The sequence below is a fragment of the Dendropsophus ebraccatus genome, chromosome 7 (assembly GCF_027789765.1).
Source record: "Dendropsophus ebraccatus isolate aDenEbr1 chromosome 7, aDenEbr1.pat, whole genome shotgun sequence".
Classification (NCBI taxonomy): domain Eukaryota; kingdom Metazoa; phylum Chordata; class Amphibia; order Anura; family Hylidae; genus Dendropsophus; species Dendropsophus ebraccatus.
In genome coordinates, this window is record NC_091460.1 from 81,730,584 (window position 1) to 81,747,175 (window position 16,592).

Sequence of the window (16,592 nt, forward strand, 5' to 3'; positions counted from 1 at the left end):
AAAGAAATGTAAAAGAAAGTGTGGAGGAATGCATGCAAGAAGGGACAAAGAAATGATGAAATCCTGGTACCAGAGCATTGAGAGAGGATAAACAGGGAGAGTAGAGACAGAGAATAAGTGAGAGACAGATGGTAAGATAAGATTGAATAATGCAAAATTAGGAGGGATGTCATTAGTCAGGAGAGAGAGAGAGAGAGAGAGAGAGAGAGAATGAAAGAGAGAGAGAGAGAGAGAGAGAGACAGACAGAGAGAGACAGAGACAGAGACAGCACATGAGAGAGGTGAATCAGGCAGAGGTATCTTCTGTTCCCCGACTGCTCTGATGATGCATTACAGGCACATACATCTACTTTAGCTGGGTCCTAGGCAAGCACCAAGTTTCCCCTATAGTATTGGGAAAGTTTAACCATGCCCTCCCCAAACTGCATGTAGTGGCTGCCCCCCTGGCTGGTGGAGGAGGAGGAGGCACAGGAGGCAGGCGCTCGGCCGGCTCACTCAGCACATTGAGCTCTGCACACACAGGCACAGCAGCTCCTGCTACTTGGCAGCGTTGAGCTGCATCTCTAACAGCAGCAGCAGCAGCAGCAGAGGCGAGGTGACTATAGACTATTGTAGTGGCTGGGAAGGTGAGAGGGATCCTGGCTGCGCTCTGATCATTCCCCTTTGTGTCTCCTCCAGCAGATGATGATGATGATGATGATGATGGTGAAGGTAGCCTTGCTCTGTGTGTATGCAGCAGTAGGCTGCAGTGGGGCTCTGGCAGCGGCTGCAGCAGCGACGGGCAGGTCAGACAGAGGCAATTTTCTGGATGATAAACAATGGCTTACCACTATATCCCAGTATGACAAGGACGCCGGCCACTGGAACCGATTCCGGGATGTGAGTGCACCTTTCCCTATGCTTATTCATTGCACGATGCTGCGGGCAGTGGGCACTGTGTGAGCAGCTGCTAGGAGATGGGCACAGCACTGACCACCCTACAATGATTCGTGCCTAACTTTTACCCTACCCTATTATGTAGTGATGATGCATCACATCAAATCCCGTCTTTTACATGATAAACTTCAATGGCCAGATTACCCTGTGCCAGTGCCAGGGGGCAAAATGTGTCTGATTGTTACAATGTATAGATGGAATGTCCGAAATAATGCCATTGTAGGCCTATACTTGACTGTATATTATTATATATTATTATAGTTATTATCTGTCTGCCAGTTTACATATAACAAGCTGAAGGTATAATAAGATGCATGCATGGAAGGAGATCTTCCCAGTAGGTTGTATGTAGAAGATGTAGAATACTGCACATAGGTGTTATCAGACAGTGCAGCCTGAATGGGTCTGAGAGCTGGCTACTCCTCACAATGTTCAATGTGACTTCCAAGGAGTCAGACATGAGGGGTGTGCTACCTTTAGCTTTGCAGAAAATGAGTGTATTAGACACCAAGGTTCACAAAAAAAGTTGCAATAAAAGCCAAAAACCGGTCCCTTTTGTGACGTCATTGTGCATTTTGTAAGTTTGTGAGGGTAAGAACTGGAATTAACAATGTTACAAGCAAGCATCTATATAGTTCTATATAGTGATTTATGCAATTTGGTGTATTTGTTATATCATGAATGCAGATTGTTACTGTGGCTTCTCATCCCTCCTGCATTGTTTCAGGGTGTTGTTTAATAAGCTAAAAGTTTTGTGAACACTGTTAAAAGTTCATTGTCTTTTTTAACTGCATATTTATTATTGCTGCACTGGAAAACTAAATATTGTTAAGGAGCTTATAATGGCTACCAATGGAGTGAGGATCTGATTTATAACAAGGATTTTTAGTAATAATAGTTTAACATAAACAATGGCTTCTGGGCTGGCAATTGGTATTCACTATTTGCCTTTTAACATTTATCAGGCACGCTTTATGCTTTAGATTATTTCTCAGTCAGTACTCATTGATACAAAAAAAAAAAATATATATATATATATATGTGTGTGTGTGTGTGTGTGTGTGTCTATTGCTTCCAAACTGGCAATGTAATCTTGTACTAATGTTAGAAATTTCCATGAGAGACCAGCTTCATTCATAGTAAAATCTCATATGTATATGAGCTTCCGGAAGAACTCAGATGTTCTTCTAATGCATAAAAATTGTTTGTTTCAATCCTAGTCAGATAGATCGCACAGGTTGTCACTTAGATTCCTGTTGTGCCTGTCCATGCCTAACACAGCATCACGTTTGCATTGAAGCAATAGACTTATTAAGCAGTCGAGGTAATACACCCGGTGGCGCGCTGGCAGTGAGAGATTACTGGGTACATAGTGACGCATGACTCATGTTTATGCAATTCATAGTGTAGACTCATTGCAATCACGGTTAATACTACATTTGATTGACACTGGGCACAAAATGTTGAATTCAGTGTAAATTATTTTAAATTCTACATGAGAATTTTAAATGAGAAGAATGGCACATAATTAGGTTAGGACAGCCTAGCAGTTACTCAGCTATAATGTGTTCTCTATGTTGTTATAAGAGGAACCTGGCAATGCAGTAGTATTTATGGATTATATAGTATAATGACCATATTTGCTGGAATGTACTGTACATTTTGCAACAGGAAAGTTGCAGGAGACACTTTAAGGTATAATTTTATAAAGACCTTTGGCAACCTCTTATATTACATGAAAAGTTATCACATCCTCTGCAATAAAAAAAATTATCATAATAGGAAAATAATAGACATAAAATGTCACATGTGCAGTGTTTGTGTACCTTATCAGTTGGGATTAGTAACGCCCCCTTTAACAGAAATCAAAGTTCCAAAATGTAACTTGTAGCCAGCTAACACTCCTTTTATTCTTGCTTTAGGATTTTCCCTTCGCTTCCTCGCAGAACGCTTCTTGTTCTGAAATATTCTTTGGTAATCATTTTGCTCGCGTAATATTTGTAAGATCTACCCACAGATTTTCAATAACTTTGAAGCATAGGGACTGTGAACGCCATTTCAAAACCTTAATCTTTTGGTTTTGAAGTAGTTCAAGGTTGAGTTTGAAGTTTGATGTGGATCTTGCAATACCCAACCTCTTTTCTTCACAGACTGTGGGCTGTTGGATTAAAGTTACACTCTCATAAACTAATAACATCTGCATCTCCTGCCTCAATTTTGAAGTGATGCAGAAAATAGGGCATCAGAAAGGGCAGTCTAGGTGCCAAGGCAACCATATAAAACCCCAAACTCTAATTGGGAAGTTCTGTAGCTCGTGAAACGGTTTTAACAGTTGGCATTTTACATGAAGCTAGTATTTGCGTAAGGAATACTGCACAGTGGATTAGTTTATCACTGTAGTTCCTTTGAGTTGGTGTATTGGTTTTGCATGCCTGACCTTATTTCAGATGGCTCTTGCAAAGATTTTTCTTGAAGTATATTTTGTTACTGCATCAGTTACACTTAAATTTTTTTTTTTTTTTTGGGGGGAGGGGTATCATGTTTTTATCTGACAACTGTTTAATTTATAAATAATTTAAATGTAACTTATAAAAAAAAGATAAAACCAAACACTCCTCTTCAATCGCACTCCACTCCAGCACTGCTTACCCTATTATACTCCATTGTTCTTAGTTTATCTTGCTTTAGCGTTGACATTTTGCTAACAGGCATCATGTCTATGTTTCCTACTTAATCCTAAGATTCAGTTACAGTAACCTGGGTTGTTGGGTGTAAGCACAAGACCATAAGGTGCTTAAAGTGACACTGTCACCCCCTTTTTGCATTCTGACTTCTCTACACAGGTGTAAAAGGTAAATTTTGCAGTTTTCATTCCTTATTTTATATCATACGCCATGGTGCTTTTTCCAGTTAAAAGTGATCTCTTATCATTTGTGGATTGTGCTACCTGGACGAGGCTTCATGGCCCCAGCACAACTTAGTCCCGCCCACATTCCCACTGTAAGCCCCACCCTCTATGACATCATTGTGGGTGCATAGGCTGCACCCCCTTCAGATTGACCCATACCAATGGCCACTGAGGGGGCGGGGCCTAGACTTTTAGGCCAACCCGTTCCTATGGCTGATGAGGGGGTCGGGCCTATGTGCCGATGACGTCACGGCCTATGGTGGTGCTGCAGCCACGAAGCCCCGCCCAGGTAGCACAATCCACAGATGATGAAAGATTACTTTTTACTGGAACAGGCACTATGATGTATGATATAAAATAAGGTAAAATTTACCCTTTACACCTGTGTGGAGAAGTCATAATGCAAAAATGGGGCGACAGTGTCACTTTAACATTAGGAGCAGTCTTTAGAAGTTTAAGTCTAAAGAATTACTAAAACAAGCAGCACTAAACAGTTGTATGCCATTTATGTAACACCTGGCATAGTTAAGAGAAGAACATTGCTCCCCCCTATGTGTGCTTTCTCTTGCACCCCTCATGGTGAACACTGTATAGAGTATACAGATGCAGCTTTCCCACTTACACTTAGCTATCCCCCTATAAATAAGCCAGACTCATCTTTATCCCTTATAATATGTGAATCCATGAAACCTTGCTGTACCTTGTTGGGGGAAGGTGACATCTTCCTTGAGGAAGCTTGAGGTCTCTTTCTACCTTTATGCAAGCTATCTGTAAGTGCCCCATAACACAGGGCAATCATCTGCTGAAAAGGCTAATACAGCCTGTGTAATAGGCCCAGTGATCAGTCAATAAATAAGAAGAAGATAGATTGTCGGCTGATTACATCCTTTTAGAAAGCTTAAAAATCCTCATTAGTCAGCCACACATTGCCCTGTGTAAACGGGGGTTGTGGAGCGGACAATGATGAAAGTGGAGGGCTGTACATCCAGCAAGTAGATGTGCGGGCCTGTCTACAATGCGATTGAGCCATTTGAAGGAGCTGTGTAAAGTACCTTTATGTGGCTAGATTGCATTGCAGACGGGGCCACCCTGCTTGCTGGACTATTTGTGCAGCCCTTCACGTTCATCATTGTCTGCCACTTGTCTGTGATAATCTATGTGATTGTGCTCATATTGTGCAGCAGTTGGAAAAAGATGAAGTAGTTGTGAAAAGAGAAAATCATCTTGCATTATTTTTGTCTTAACCCACTTATGCTGTGAGAGAGGAGAGGGAGGAGCATTGGGGGGGGGGGGCAGCTGATTGGTGAAGAGCACAGGCCTCAAGCTCTTCACTAGGAGGTGAAGAATGGTGCAGATAGGAGGAAAATTTGATTACATGACTGTTTAAATTGACTCTGTACCCACAATCTGACCCCCCACCCCCCACCAACCGCTTGTACCTTCAGATAGCTACTTTTTATCCAAGATCTATCCTGTAGTCCGTTCGGCAGGTGACAAGCTACAAGTGTTTGTTTGTTGTTGGGTTTTTTTTGGGGGGGGGGGCAGATTGTCGGTACAGAGTCGCCTAAATTCCTAAAATATGCTACACACCTGTCCATAGGTTTTGTCTGATATTACAGCTCAACCCCATTAAAATAAAAGTGCAATGCCCCACATGGACATGGAACTGTTTATAAAAGTGGGTTTTTCTGTACAAGCCCTATGTTGAGGGCTCCATAACCCACATGGCAAAATCCTGAATTTGATCTTGGTCCAGCATACCACATCTTTGCTGTAATGTTTCATGCATACTGTCCCAAAACACACTTAAAACATCAATTTTCTTTTTTTGTAATACTTACAGGGGAAAAATTACATCAGCAATGTCGGCTAATGGGTGAAGGGATTGACATAACATTAGTTTTAAGGCAGAAAAAACACATGAATCCATTCAGTTTAGCTGACAACTTTCGTTGTTGATTCAAAGGAAGACAAAAAATATATGCAGTAAAATGCTAAACCAATTTTCCTCATTTTAGGGAGAAAATTCCATCCTGACTCCTAATCTGGCAATAACAATATATTCCTGCATCATTAGGCCTTCTCCAGACTTACTTAATATAACCTATAATTTTATTACACCTCTTAAATGTATTTAGACCTTATCGAAATCTTAATGTACAAAAACTTTCTTAAACTCTATAGTCAAACTACTTCCAGTAAAGAAATAATTTACTGTAGAGGGTGACCTCTTGCTGTGGTTGCAGTCTTGGATATAAATAGGGGTGCTTAATGGGAAGGCCCATTTTACATATTGTATTTTAAATTATTTGTGCCAGTTAAGGCTATGTCCACACATCAAAAGAATGGACGCTTTTATTAGATGGCCATCATTTAACAGCAAATAACATCTGTTTTTCACATAATAAGGGGCCACAGTTATGTAATAACGGTCGTCATTTGACATTAGATGAAGACTGTCCAATAAAAGCAGCCGTCATTTTGATGGGAGTAATGTCATAGCAGTAGAAATACCTTTATCCAGTTACATTCCTTTCCTGGATGTCTATGATCTTTTCCTTCTCTATAATATATGGAGATGACACTCCAACTCTTAATCTTCTTTGGAGGCTGCTTCAATCTCAGAAATATTTTTTGGTCATTATTTTGCCTGAACAGCATGTTTGAGATTCATCCAAAGAGTCTTTGCCCTATTAGGCCATATGGATATCATATCGGGATATCCTGTTTAAGATCTCCTAGTTTAAACTAGAGCATATTGTTTGAGTGACCATTCATCTGAAAAAAAAAAAGGAAACGTATTTCATCCTATTTAGTTTTTAGTATTTTTGTATTCTAAATCTATATTTTATTTTGACACATTTTTTAGGGAAAAGAAAAACACAAATACGAAACTGGCACCAACATAGCGCGTTCCTAAATCCAGATCCCTAATAATGAAGTCTATTTAGCCATCCTTGATTGTGTATTGCTCTGAAAACAAAGCTGTGTTGAAGAAGACAAAGCCATCGCAGATATCTGCATAATGATTACTGCTCAGTTTCACAGCTGAAACTAAAACGTCAATGGCACCAGCTGGGCTATACCCAAGGACAGTGAAATAACATAGGGTGATGATAGAAAGAAACTCGGTATAAATGTAGCTACCAAATCATTAGAAATAATAGCCAGAAATCATTAGTAGGAATAGCTAGCATAGACCTATACTTATCTAATCTGATGTCGTAATCAGCTTTCAATAATGCATATGCAGACTCTAATGCCATGTTATAGATACGAACATAGGATAATACAAAGCTGAATAAATCTAATAAGCTTAATACCAAGCCAGTTCAATGTTGTAAATTTTAATTTCTCACTTTTTATGTATACTGTATGCAACTTGTCTATAGTGGTATCAGTGCCTTACAGGTTTATAATATTTTCAGTATAAAACTATGTTCACACACCGATAAAATGATGACCATTTTTCTTGGGAGGCTGTCATTTACCGACAAATAACGGTAGTTATTTTCAAATAACGGCCATTATTATATGAATAATGCCCTTTTAAAAAATAAAATATGCAAAACAAGAGTCTGTGGAGCCTCGGTTGCGAGTCTCAAAACACGGGATAGCCAGATATCTCTAGCCTGATGCAACGGGATGCCTCCATGATGGGGAGAGCACCACACCACCCTGATAAATAGCCCCTTAAAGGGGTAGTGCGGCAGTAAAGAATTATTGACAGAATAACACACATTACAAAGTTATACAACTTTGTAATGTATGTTATGTCTGTGAATGGCCCCCTTTCCCGTGTCCCACCACCCCCACCCGTGTACCAGGAAGTGTGGTGCGCTATACATACCTGTCACGTGCCGACTCGTCTCCGATCTTCAGTCTGCGATGTCGTCTTCGGACAGCCGGGCCGAATCCCTCCGAGCGTCCTGAGTGCCGGCTTCCCTCTTCAGCGTCATCAGATGCTCAGCCGCGATTGGCTGAGCACAGTTTGGCTCAGCCAATCCTGGCTGAGCAGCTGATGACGCGGCATTGATAAGCATTGACAGTGCCTTTCCACCCTGATGCAACCTATACCAGAAGAGATGCTGTGCTAAAAACTATGTGCTAAAAACAAGCTAAATGAGCCCTCTCCTCCAAAGGGTTTTGATTTATCTCACCAGAGAACAAATTTTTATTTTGCCTCTGTCCTTTTTAATGAAATTTGGTCAAGACAAGATGGTGATGTTCTTGGATTGTGTTGACATATGGCTTATTTTTAGTGTAATCCAGCTTTAGGCTATGTTCACACGCTGTACACACAACGGCCATTCCACATAAATGGCCATTGTTTAATGCTACCTACGTCCAGAATTAATGATCATTATAATTATTTATGGCTGTAGGTCGCGTTTAACAAAGGCCACTCACAGAGGAACAGCCATTGTTTGTAGAACATGCAAACATAACCTTAAAGTATAGTATTCTGTGATATTTGCAAAAGCAGCCATTGCAGATTTACCTTTACCTACTGTAGGTTTTAAGGACAATATGTAAGCAGTCTTGCATAAAGCTGGCCATATAGATTAGACAGCTGTGAGTCTAATCTCGGAATCTCCATCAGTGGGCTAGGATCATATAAATTGTCTTTGTGGTCAAAGAGGTTGCCTCCTGCAGGTAGTTGTGCCATGCATGTGTTTGGACAGTTTGGTCTACTGGTACAAATATTGGTTAGCCAGAGTTTCCCTCATACAAATATTGGTTAGCCAGCGGTCTTCTGATGCAAATATTGGTTGGCCAGCAGTCTACTGATGCAAATATTTGTTGGACAGTGGTCTACTAATGCAAATATTGGTTAGCCAGCGGTCTACTGATGCAAATATTGGTTGGCCAGCATCCTTATGATGCAAGTATTTGTTAGACAGTGGTCTACTGATGCAAATTCTGGTAGTCTACTAGCTAGGTGGCAGCTCTATACTTAGTCCATTTAAAAGATTGTTTTCTGAGCTATAAGAACCTATTCAAATAAAAAAATAAATAAATAAATTTACTTTCAACAAGTCATTACAGTTAACTGTACGTTATGGTAGTTCTACAGTATGTGGGCCTTACAGTGCAATATTAGCTATGTTACACATTAGTAATGTCTGTAGCAAGGCATTAAAAGCACATTTCACAGATGTGGTAATGTTTATGGGCCTGTCACTGGGGATTATGTAAATGATTGTTAATGAACATTTACATATTAACTTTTATCATACTTATCATGCATATCATTACCTTGTATTCAAATGCACATTTATCTTCATTATATTGTCCAGATGGTATGCTCTCAGCTCCAGTCTGGTGTCATAAGCAAATCGAAATCGTACTTGTTGCCAGATAAGCTAACATATACTATTAGTTGCGCCATTTTGCCAACATGGCACTTTGATACCTATATCGCCATTCAAAGATACAGAACTTGTTAATTGGGACACAAATTTTTTAAAGTACAATCTTCTTTTTGGTTTTAGTTTACTAATATGACATTGTTCTTATGGCTTTCATAGAGTACTCACAGTCTAGTATGAAAATGTCCTCCGGAACATCCTATGTTTATTCACCACTGGTTTTAAAGGGGTTATTCTACCATTAGAACTTATGTCCTATCTATAGGATAGGTAATAACAAGCTCATTGGCTGGCTCATTGCTTCATTGTGGTGGACATTTTCATCTATGTTAATATAATTGGTGGGGATCCCAGTGGTTAGACACTGTCACGGCCGCGGCGGCATCCCGTGTTCCGGGCCGCCGCCGCGACCTCCTCCTGCCCCATGCAGCCGCCGGGGTCCTTGTGCAGGGACCCGGCGCTGCTGCTAGTTCGGCCCCTGGGGGCGCCTCACCTCTCCTCCGCTCCTGTCTCTCACTGTGCCGGCCGGCGCGCGCGTCCCCGCCTCCTAGGGCGCGCGCGCGTCGGCTGTCTCAGATTTAAAGGGGCAGTGCGCTCCTAATTGGTCCACATGTCAATCACTCCCCTATAAGTTCCAGCCCTGCCCCACTACAGGTGTTGGAGCCTCTACATGCTTCCCATAGCGTTTGGCCCAGCCCCCTGTTGTTCCTGATTCCTATCCGCTACCTGGTCCCAAGTCCTTGTTCCTGATTCCTATCCGCTACCTGGTCCCAAGTCCTTGTTCCTGATACCTATCCGCTACCTGGTCCTTAGTCCTTGTTCCTGGTTCCTGCTCCCCTGTCACTCCATTGCTCCTGTGTTCAGCCTGTCACCTGCGGTTACGTCTACAGACCTCTGCCAGCACCATCTCCTGCCTACTGCTCCTGCCATGCCTCGCCTGCCGACGCTAGCAACCAAGCCAGGGGTAGCGAACTGGGGGTCGCCTGCCGCAGCAAGTCCATCCCGCCTTGCGGCCCCTTAGTCTCCGCTCCCTGGTGAGGTTAGTGCCATCGCTGGTGACGGTCCAGTGGATCCACTACTCCAGGCGTTACAGTAGGCCAACCATGGATCCCGGCGAGGTGCCTGTTATCCGTGACATAGCCCGAGTGGTCGCCCAACAGGCGCAACAAATCCAGCAACAGTCGCAGCAGATCCAGCAACTCACTGCCGCCTTACAGCAGCATACTACAGCCCAGCGCTCACCAGCTCCTGCTGCTTTTTCTACACTTCGACTGGCTCTCCCAAGTAAATACTCTGGTGACTCCAAGTTGTGCAGAGGATTCCTGACCCAATGCACCATGCATATCGAACTTCTAAGCAGTCAGTTTGCCACCGAGCGCTCTAAAGTGGCTTTCATCATCAGCCTATTGGAAGGTAGAGCTCTGGCCTGGGCCACACCACTGTGGGACCGTGATGATCCTGTGGCTGCTAATCTCCGAATTTTCCTGGCCGAGTTCCGCTCTGTCTTTGAGAAACCTGCCCGTGCGTCTTCGGCTGAGACTGCTCTCCTCAACCTATCCCAAGGAACTTCCTCTGTTGGTGACTACGCCATCCAGTTCCGCACCCTGGCGGCAGAATAAGACTGGAATGAGGCCGCTCTAATAGCCACCTTCAAGAAGGGCCTGTCCAGTCGGGTGAGAGACGTGCTTTCCGCCCGAGACCTACCTACCTCCCTGAACGAACTCATCCTACTGGCCACCAGGGTCGATACTCGTTTTTCTGAGAGAGAGGAGAAGGTCTGGCATGAACGGCGACTAGGCCTGTCCCGTCGCCATCACCAGCTGGCGCCGGTCTTCCAGAATCCTGACGTTCCGGAGTCCCAGTCGACTCCTGAGATTCCTATGCAGGTGGAACGGGCTCACCTGACACCTGATGAAAGAATTCGTCGTCTGGAGCTGAATCTCTGCCTCTACTGCGGTGGTTCAGATCACTTTCGGCTGAGATGTCCCCAACGTCCTCAAGCGTCCGGGAAACTCCAGCACCTAGGTCTGGTGGGAGAGGTCTCCCTAAGTGTGAATGCCACCTCTCCGAAGTTGTCTGTGCCAGTCTCCATCCAGACACCCTCAGGACAAACTCACCAGACTACTGCCTTTCTCGATTCTGGGTCAGCAGGCAATTTTATTGCAGCTACATTGGTCCAGAGATGGCGGCTACCCGTAACCCCACTAGCCAGACCCCTGACTATCTCCTCGGTCACGGGCGAGATTCTTACCGACCATGTGCACTACCAGACTGCACCTCTAGTCCTCCAGGTGGGCACTTCACATCTGGAAAAGATCTCCTTCTACGTCCTGCCCCATTCTTCTTCCACTATCCTCCTGGGACTCCCTTGGCTGCAATTACATGCCCCTAAGCTGGACTGGAGAACCGGGAAGATTCTTAGTTGGGGTCAGGACTGTTCCAACCAGTGTCTGACGTCACCTCAGCCCAAGTACTCTATGTTGTCACCCGAGCCCGCCAAGCCTTTATCCGGCCTACCGGCGGAATACCAAGACTTGCCTGATGCCTCCATCTGCAGGCAAGAAAGAGGGGGAGGCCAAAGGGGGGGGGGGTACTGTCACGGCCGCGGCAGCGTCCCGTGTTCCGGGCCGCCGCCGCAACCTCCTCCTGCCCCATGCAGCCGCCGGGGTCCTTGTGCAGGGACCCTGCGCTGCTGCTAGTTCGGCCCCTGGGGGCGCCTCACCTCTCCTCCGCTCCTTTCTCTCACTGTGCCGGCCGGCGCGCGCGTCCCCGCCTCCTAGGACGCGCGCGCGTCGGCTGTCTCAGATTTAAACGGGCAGTGCGCTCCTAATTGGTCCACATGTCAATCACTCCCCTATAAGTTCCAGCCCTGCCCCACTACAGGTGTTGGAGCCTCTACATGCTTCCCATAGCGTTTGGCCCAGCCCCTGTTGTTCCTGATTCCTATCCTCTACCTGGTCCCAAGTCCTTGTTCCTGATTCCTATCCGCTACCTGGTCCCAAGTCCTTGTTCCTGATACCTATCCGCTACCTGGTCCCTAGTCCTTGTTCCTGGTTCCTGCTCCCCTGTCACTCCATTGCTCCTGTGTTCAGCCTGTCACCTGCGGTTACGTCTACAGACCTCTGCCAGCAGCACCTGTCTACTGCTCCTGCCACCCCTCGCCTGCCGTCGCTAGCAACCAAGCCAGGGGTAGCGACCTGGGGGTCCCCTGCCGCAGCAAGTCCATCCCGCCTTGCGTCGGGCTCTGGTAAAAACCAGCGGCCCCTTAGACTCCGCTCCCTGGTGAGGTTAGTGCCATCGCTGGTGACGGTCCAGTGGATCCACTACTCCAGGCGTTACAGACACCCTCTGATCCTCTATGTTATTGCTATGGAAAATTTTAGTTTTTGGGATATCCTCATTAACTTATAGTAGAACCAGTTTTCACTTATTATTTATTATCACATATTACTTATTTTTATTTTTACATCAGCTCTATATCAGCTTGGATTGCATATATAGTAGGTTTGGATATAAGTGGGCATTGAGATCTGCACGTGATCATAAACAAGTTGATTTTTGCATTCCAAGCCATAGAGAAATGAAAATTATAACGAAATAAAGCCTAAGGGTTTGTTTACACAACATTTTTTTAAAGAAAAAAAATTCTATTTTTTAATGATGATAATGATCATGATAATTTTCTACAGCCGTTATTATGAAAAAATGTCAACTATTTCATGAACATAATCTATTTGTTTAAAAGAAAAGAAGGATCCAACAGCACCTTACAGGATCAAAGTCCACATGTCCAATAGGAGCAAGGATGCATGCTATAGGGTCACTAATCTGGTAACTGACCATGCAACATCAGAAATATAAGTCCAACAGCATCCATAGGAAAATTCAAGATTTTATTGCATATGCAGGTTGAGCAGAATGCATGCGACGTTTTGATCTGGTCTTTATCAAGCATGATAAAGTGTGCCTTTAAAAAAAAAAAGCAGATAGGTTGAAACGACGCACGAATTCCATTCTGTTCTATCTGAATATGCAATAAAATTTTAAATTTCCCTATGGATGCTGTTGGACTTTCCATATTTCTGATTATCAATTTACTTGTCAGACAGACAGTACTTTTTGTACTGTCTGTCATATCTGTTGCAAAAAATATACTGTACCATAGCCTAGATATAATATAATAAGTGTTTTATTTTTCTTAGGTTATATTCACACTGTGTCTGAGGTTTGGGGCCACTGGCACAGTTGTCGTTCAGCACTGGCAAATGAAGCTGAATAGGTCTTTGCACCAATGGACAAGAATGGAGCCTGACATTGACTTTAATGGGGTCCATCGGGTTTTTGTCCCATAGTGTCAAACAGATTGTGTGAAGGAGGCTTAAACCAGAGCCTCTGATACAATGTGAACATATTTATCCTTGTTCTTCCCTTTACTAAATGCTTTAAATAACAGGAGCAGGGTGGTTACAGATTAGTATTATATGTACAGTTTGAATTATGGCTCATCCTGGAAATATGTGATTCTGTCTTTGTTCAAATTTGAGTGCCCTCTTGCTCTTGTTTAGATAGAATGAGTCCAAAGACAAGCTACAAAAATAGTAGACTGCTTGAAGCATAAAACGCCAGGAAAGACTCTAAAGGAAAGGATTTAAATCTGTATTGTTAGAGTAGGGGACTGAGTAATACAAGACAGGTGCAGCCCTAATGCTGGCACCCACCCTGCTGTCCCTGTCTACTTGCCCTAGGCAGCAGTCGGCAACTGGGCGGCAGTTCTTAACTTCAATAAGTGAACATGGAACAAGACAGGCAAACAAAAAACACAATATGTTAGGGTCAAGAAGTCCAGGTCAAAACACACACTAACAAGGCAGTACAAAAATAAGTCCGAAAATGAAAGTCCTAAGCTTGAGAAAGAGGGCTCCTCCCTCGAAACATAGCGTACATGTCGACGTCATCGTTCCCCAGTGGGTGAGCGCCTCGAAGGACAGAGACTTGCTAGCACCTAACCAGGGTGTGAAGGTCATCTTGCGTCTGTCCAACACACTGTGGTGACGTTTTTCTTTTTTCTGTCTATTTGTATGGAGATAGAGTTGGATATTTTTCATCTTTATTGTGGAAATTGCAAAATTTATATATAAAGAGAAACAAGTTTTTAGCAAACATGAAGTTATAATGTCCCATTACTTATTGCATTGGACTTAATACCAAGTGAGCGGCTTGGTTTGGGACTTGGTCACACAGTGTGTATGGCACCAGCGGTATTTTTCTGTATGCAGATTGTTTTCTAACATGTTTAGTCTGGAGAAAAGAAGGGAATGGAGGGACATGATTGAAACCTTTAAATATGTTTTTAATATGTTCAAATGTGTTTTTAATAAAAATGTGAACACAAGAACAAGGGTCCACAATCTGAGGTTAGCCTAATAGTGGGGATGTATAGGTAGAAGCCACCTCTGACCCATGAGTCCTTTAATCCACCACTGCCAGTAACATTTGTCTGAAACCACTAATATCTGACATTTTGCATGTGTAACTAAGGAATTATGAAGAACAACCAATCTTTTGCTAGCCAGCTGTGAATATTAATATTTTATTTGTAAGGAAATGGCATATATATATATATATATATATATATATATATATATATATATATATATATATAAAGAAATAACAAAAAGAAACTGAGCAGAGACTAAAATTATTTTTGATTCACCGTGTTGTGTTGCACTGTAAGTGTGTGGGAAGTCTGACAGGTAGTAATTAAAGACTATTGCTGCTTAGCGCCAGGTTGGCTTCTGGATAATATGACTGTTTAAAATGTTTCTTGTTTCTGTTTTTTGATTAAACAATGTCCTCTTCCTATGTATAACTCCGGAGTGTTTTTCCAAATATAATTACTTGCCTTTTTATTTCATTCGACTGTAGTGTAAAATCAAAGCTTTCTCCTTCTGACTGTCAAATCCTGTACAAGATGATTATTACTTTATATAGACCATGGTCTGATCATTCTATTATTATCCAAGCTATGGTTCTGCTAATGACTACATTTAGTCTGTTTACAGTTTAGTTTACCATGCTTTTCAATCCTACAATAAAATTTTTACATTCAGGTCACCTATTGTAGTCTATAGGAAACTATGTTGGATTTATTGAAGCCAGTGGGACTACCAAGGGTATATGTTATATCAGATGAGAATGGAAAGGACTTTGGTCAATACATAAAAATTCCTGTTCATATGAGTATATAAATGATGCACCTTATACTATATTAGGTCCAGTGTTTCTGTTATGGAATTACAGTTGCTTTTTAGATGGCATAAAAAATTAGGGATGAGCGAATAAGGGTTAAGCCGACTGCCTTTGTACTCTGTGTAGCTCCATGCCGATCTGCTCTTGGTGCCTGGAAAAGCTGTTTGCAGTCCTTGGAGAAGTTCCCCAGGATCGTATCTAGCTTTTCTAGACACCCAGAGCGGCATAAAGTTTCGCTACCACTGTAAATTCGCTCATGCCTAATAAAAATAACACTGGGAATTCAAACCAAGCTTATTTTATTTTCACTTTATTTAGGGGCAGCTTAGAAGTTTCTTGAATATTGTGTCAGATTCCCAATAAGAGATATCTGTGCAGTGCTAATAGGCTGGAGGGCTCGGTAGAAAATGTTCATCCCTTTTTTTCACCAGGTTCATATAAGCTTTTATATATGTATTTAAATTCTGTTTTTCTTTTCTTCCTTTGATTATTTTTGCCACTATAACATTATGGGAGTTGATATCCTTAATCAGTATAATTTTACACAAAGCTTATGCTGGTTTTACATTCCCATAATATGGCTGCATTTTACTGCCCAAATCGGCCTTCAAAATATGTCAGTAGCTCATTTAAAATGATCACTGATGTTTCTTTACCTCTTTTTATAGTACGTAGAGATTTTTTTGGGAAACATGTCCTTTCAGGTAATTCTAGGTAGTACAATAACATATTCAGAACTTCATTAAATGTAAATTATAAGTCTGTAGTATTAATCCAGAGGAAAGGAAAACAACCCTATTGAGCCAATTTCATCCTATATTAGGAAAAAAAATTCCTCATTGCCTCCATATATAGCAAAAATGCTAAATCCCTCTATCAACAATCCATCTCCAGTAATCTAATAATTACAAAAACTTTCAAAATCATTCTAGTTTATTCATTATTTAATATGTATTATTTTGCATTTTAATTACCCTCTTTGTGCACCATAACATACTTGTACATCACTGAATGCCTTAAAGCAGTGTTTCTCAACTCCAGTCCTCAAGACCCACCAACAGGTCATGTTTTGAGGATTTCACAGGTGATAAAATTATAGTCAGTGCACCAGTAACTGCCACAGCTGT

At 42.4% G+C, this 16,592-nt stretch overlaps 1 protein-coding gene across 2 annotated transcripts in view; it reads left to right on the top strand.

Moving 5' to 3' along the window:
- The first annotated feature begins 391 nt into the window (after positions 1-391).
- The window catches only part of SPOCK3 (SPARC (osteonectin), cwcv and kazal like domains proteoglycan 3), a 246,012-nt gene continuing 229,811 nt past the window's right edge, over positions 392-16,592 (top strand). Inside the window, exons 1-2 of one of the 2 annotated variants that reach the window (XM_069976606.1) lie at positions 392-595; positions 679-879. In XM_069976606.1, the coding sequence (XP_069832707.1) occupies positions 682-879 (198 nt within the window). In that variant the 5' untranslated portion in view covers positions 392-595; positions 679-681. The remainder of the gene's footprint in view (positions 596-678; positions 880-16,592) is intronic. The other variant, XM_069976607.1, reaches the window with a different exon arrangement.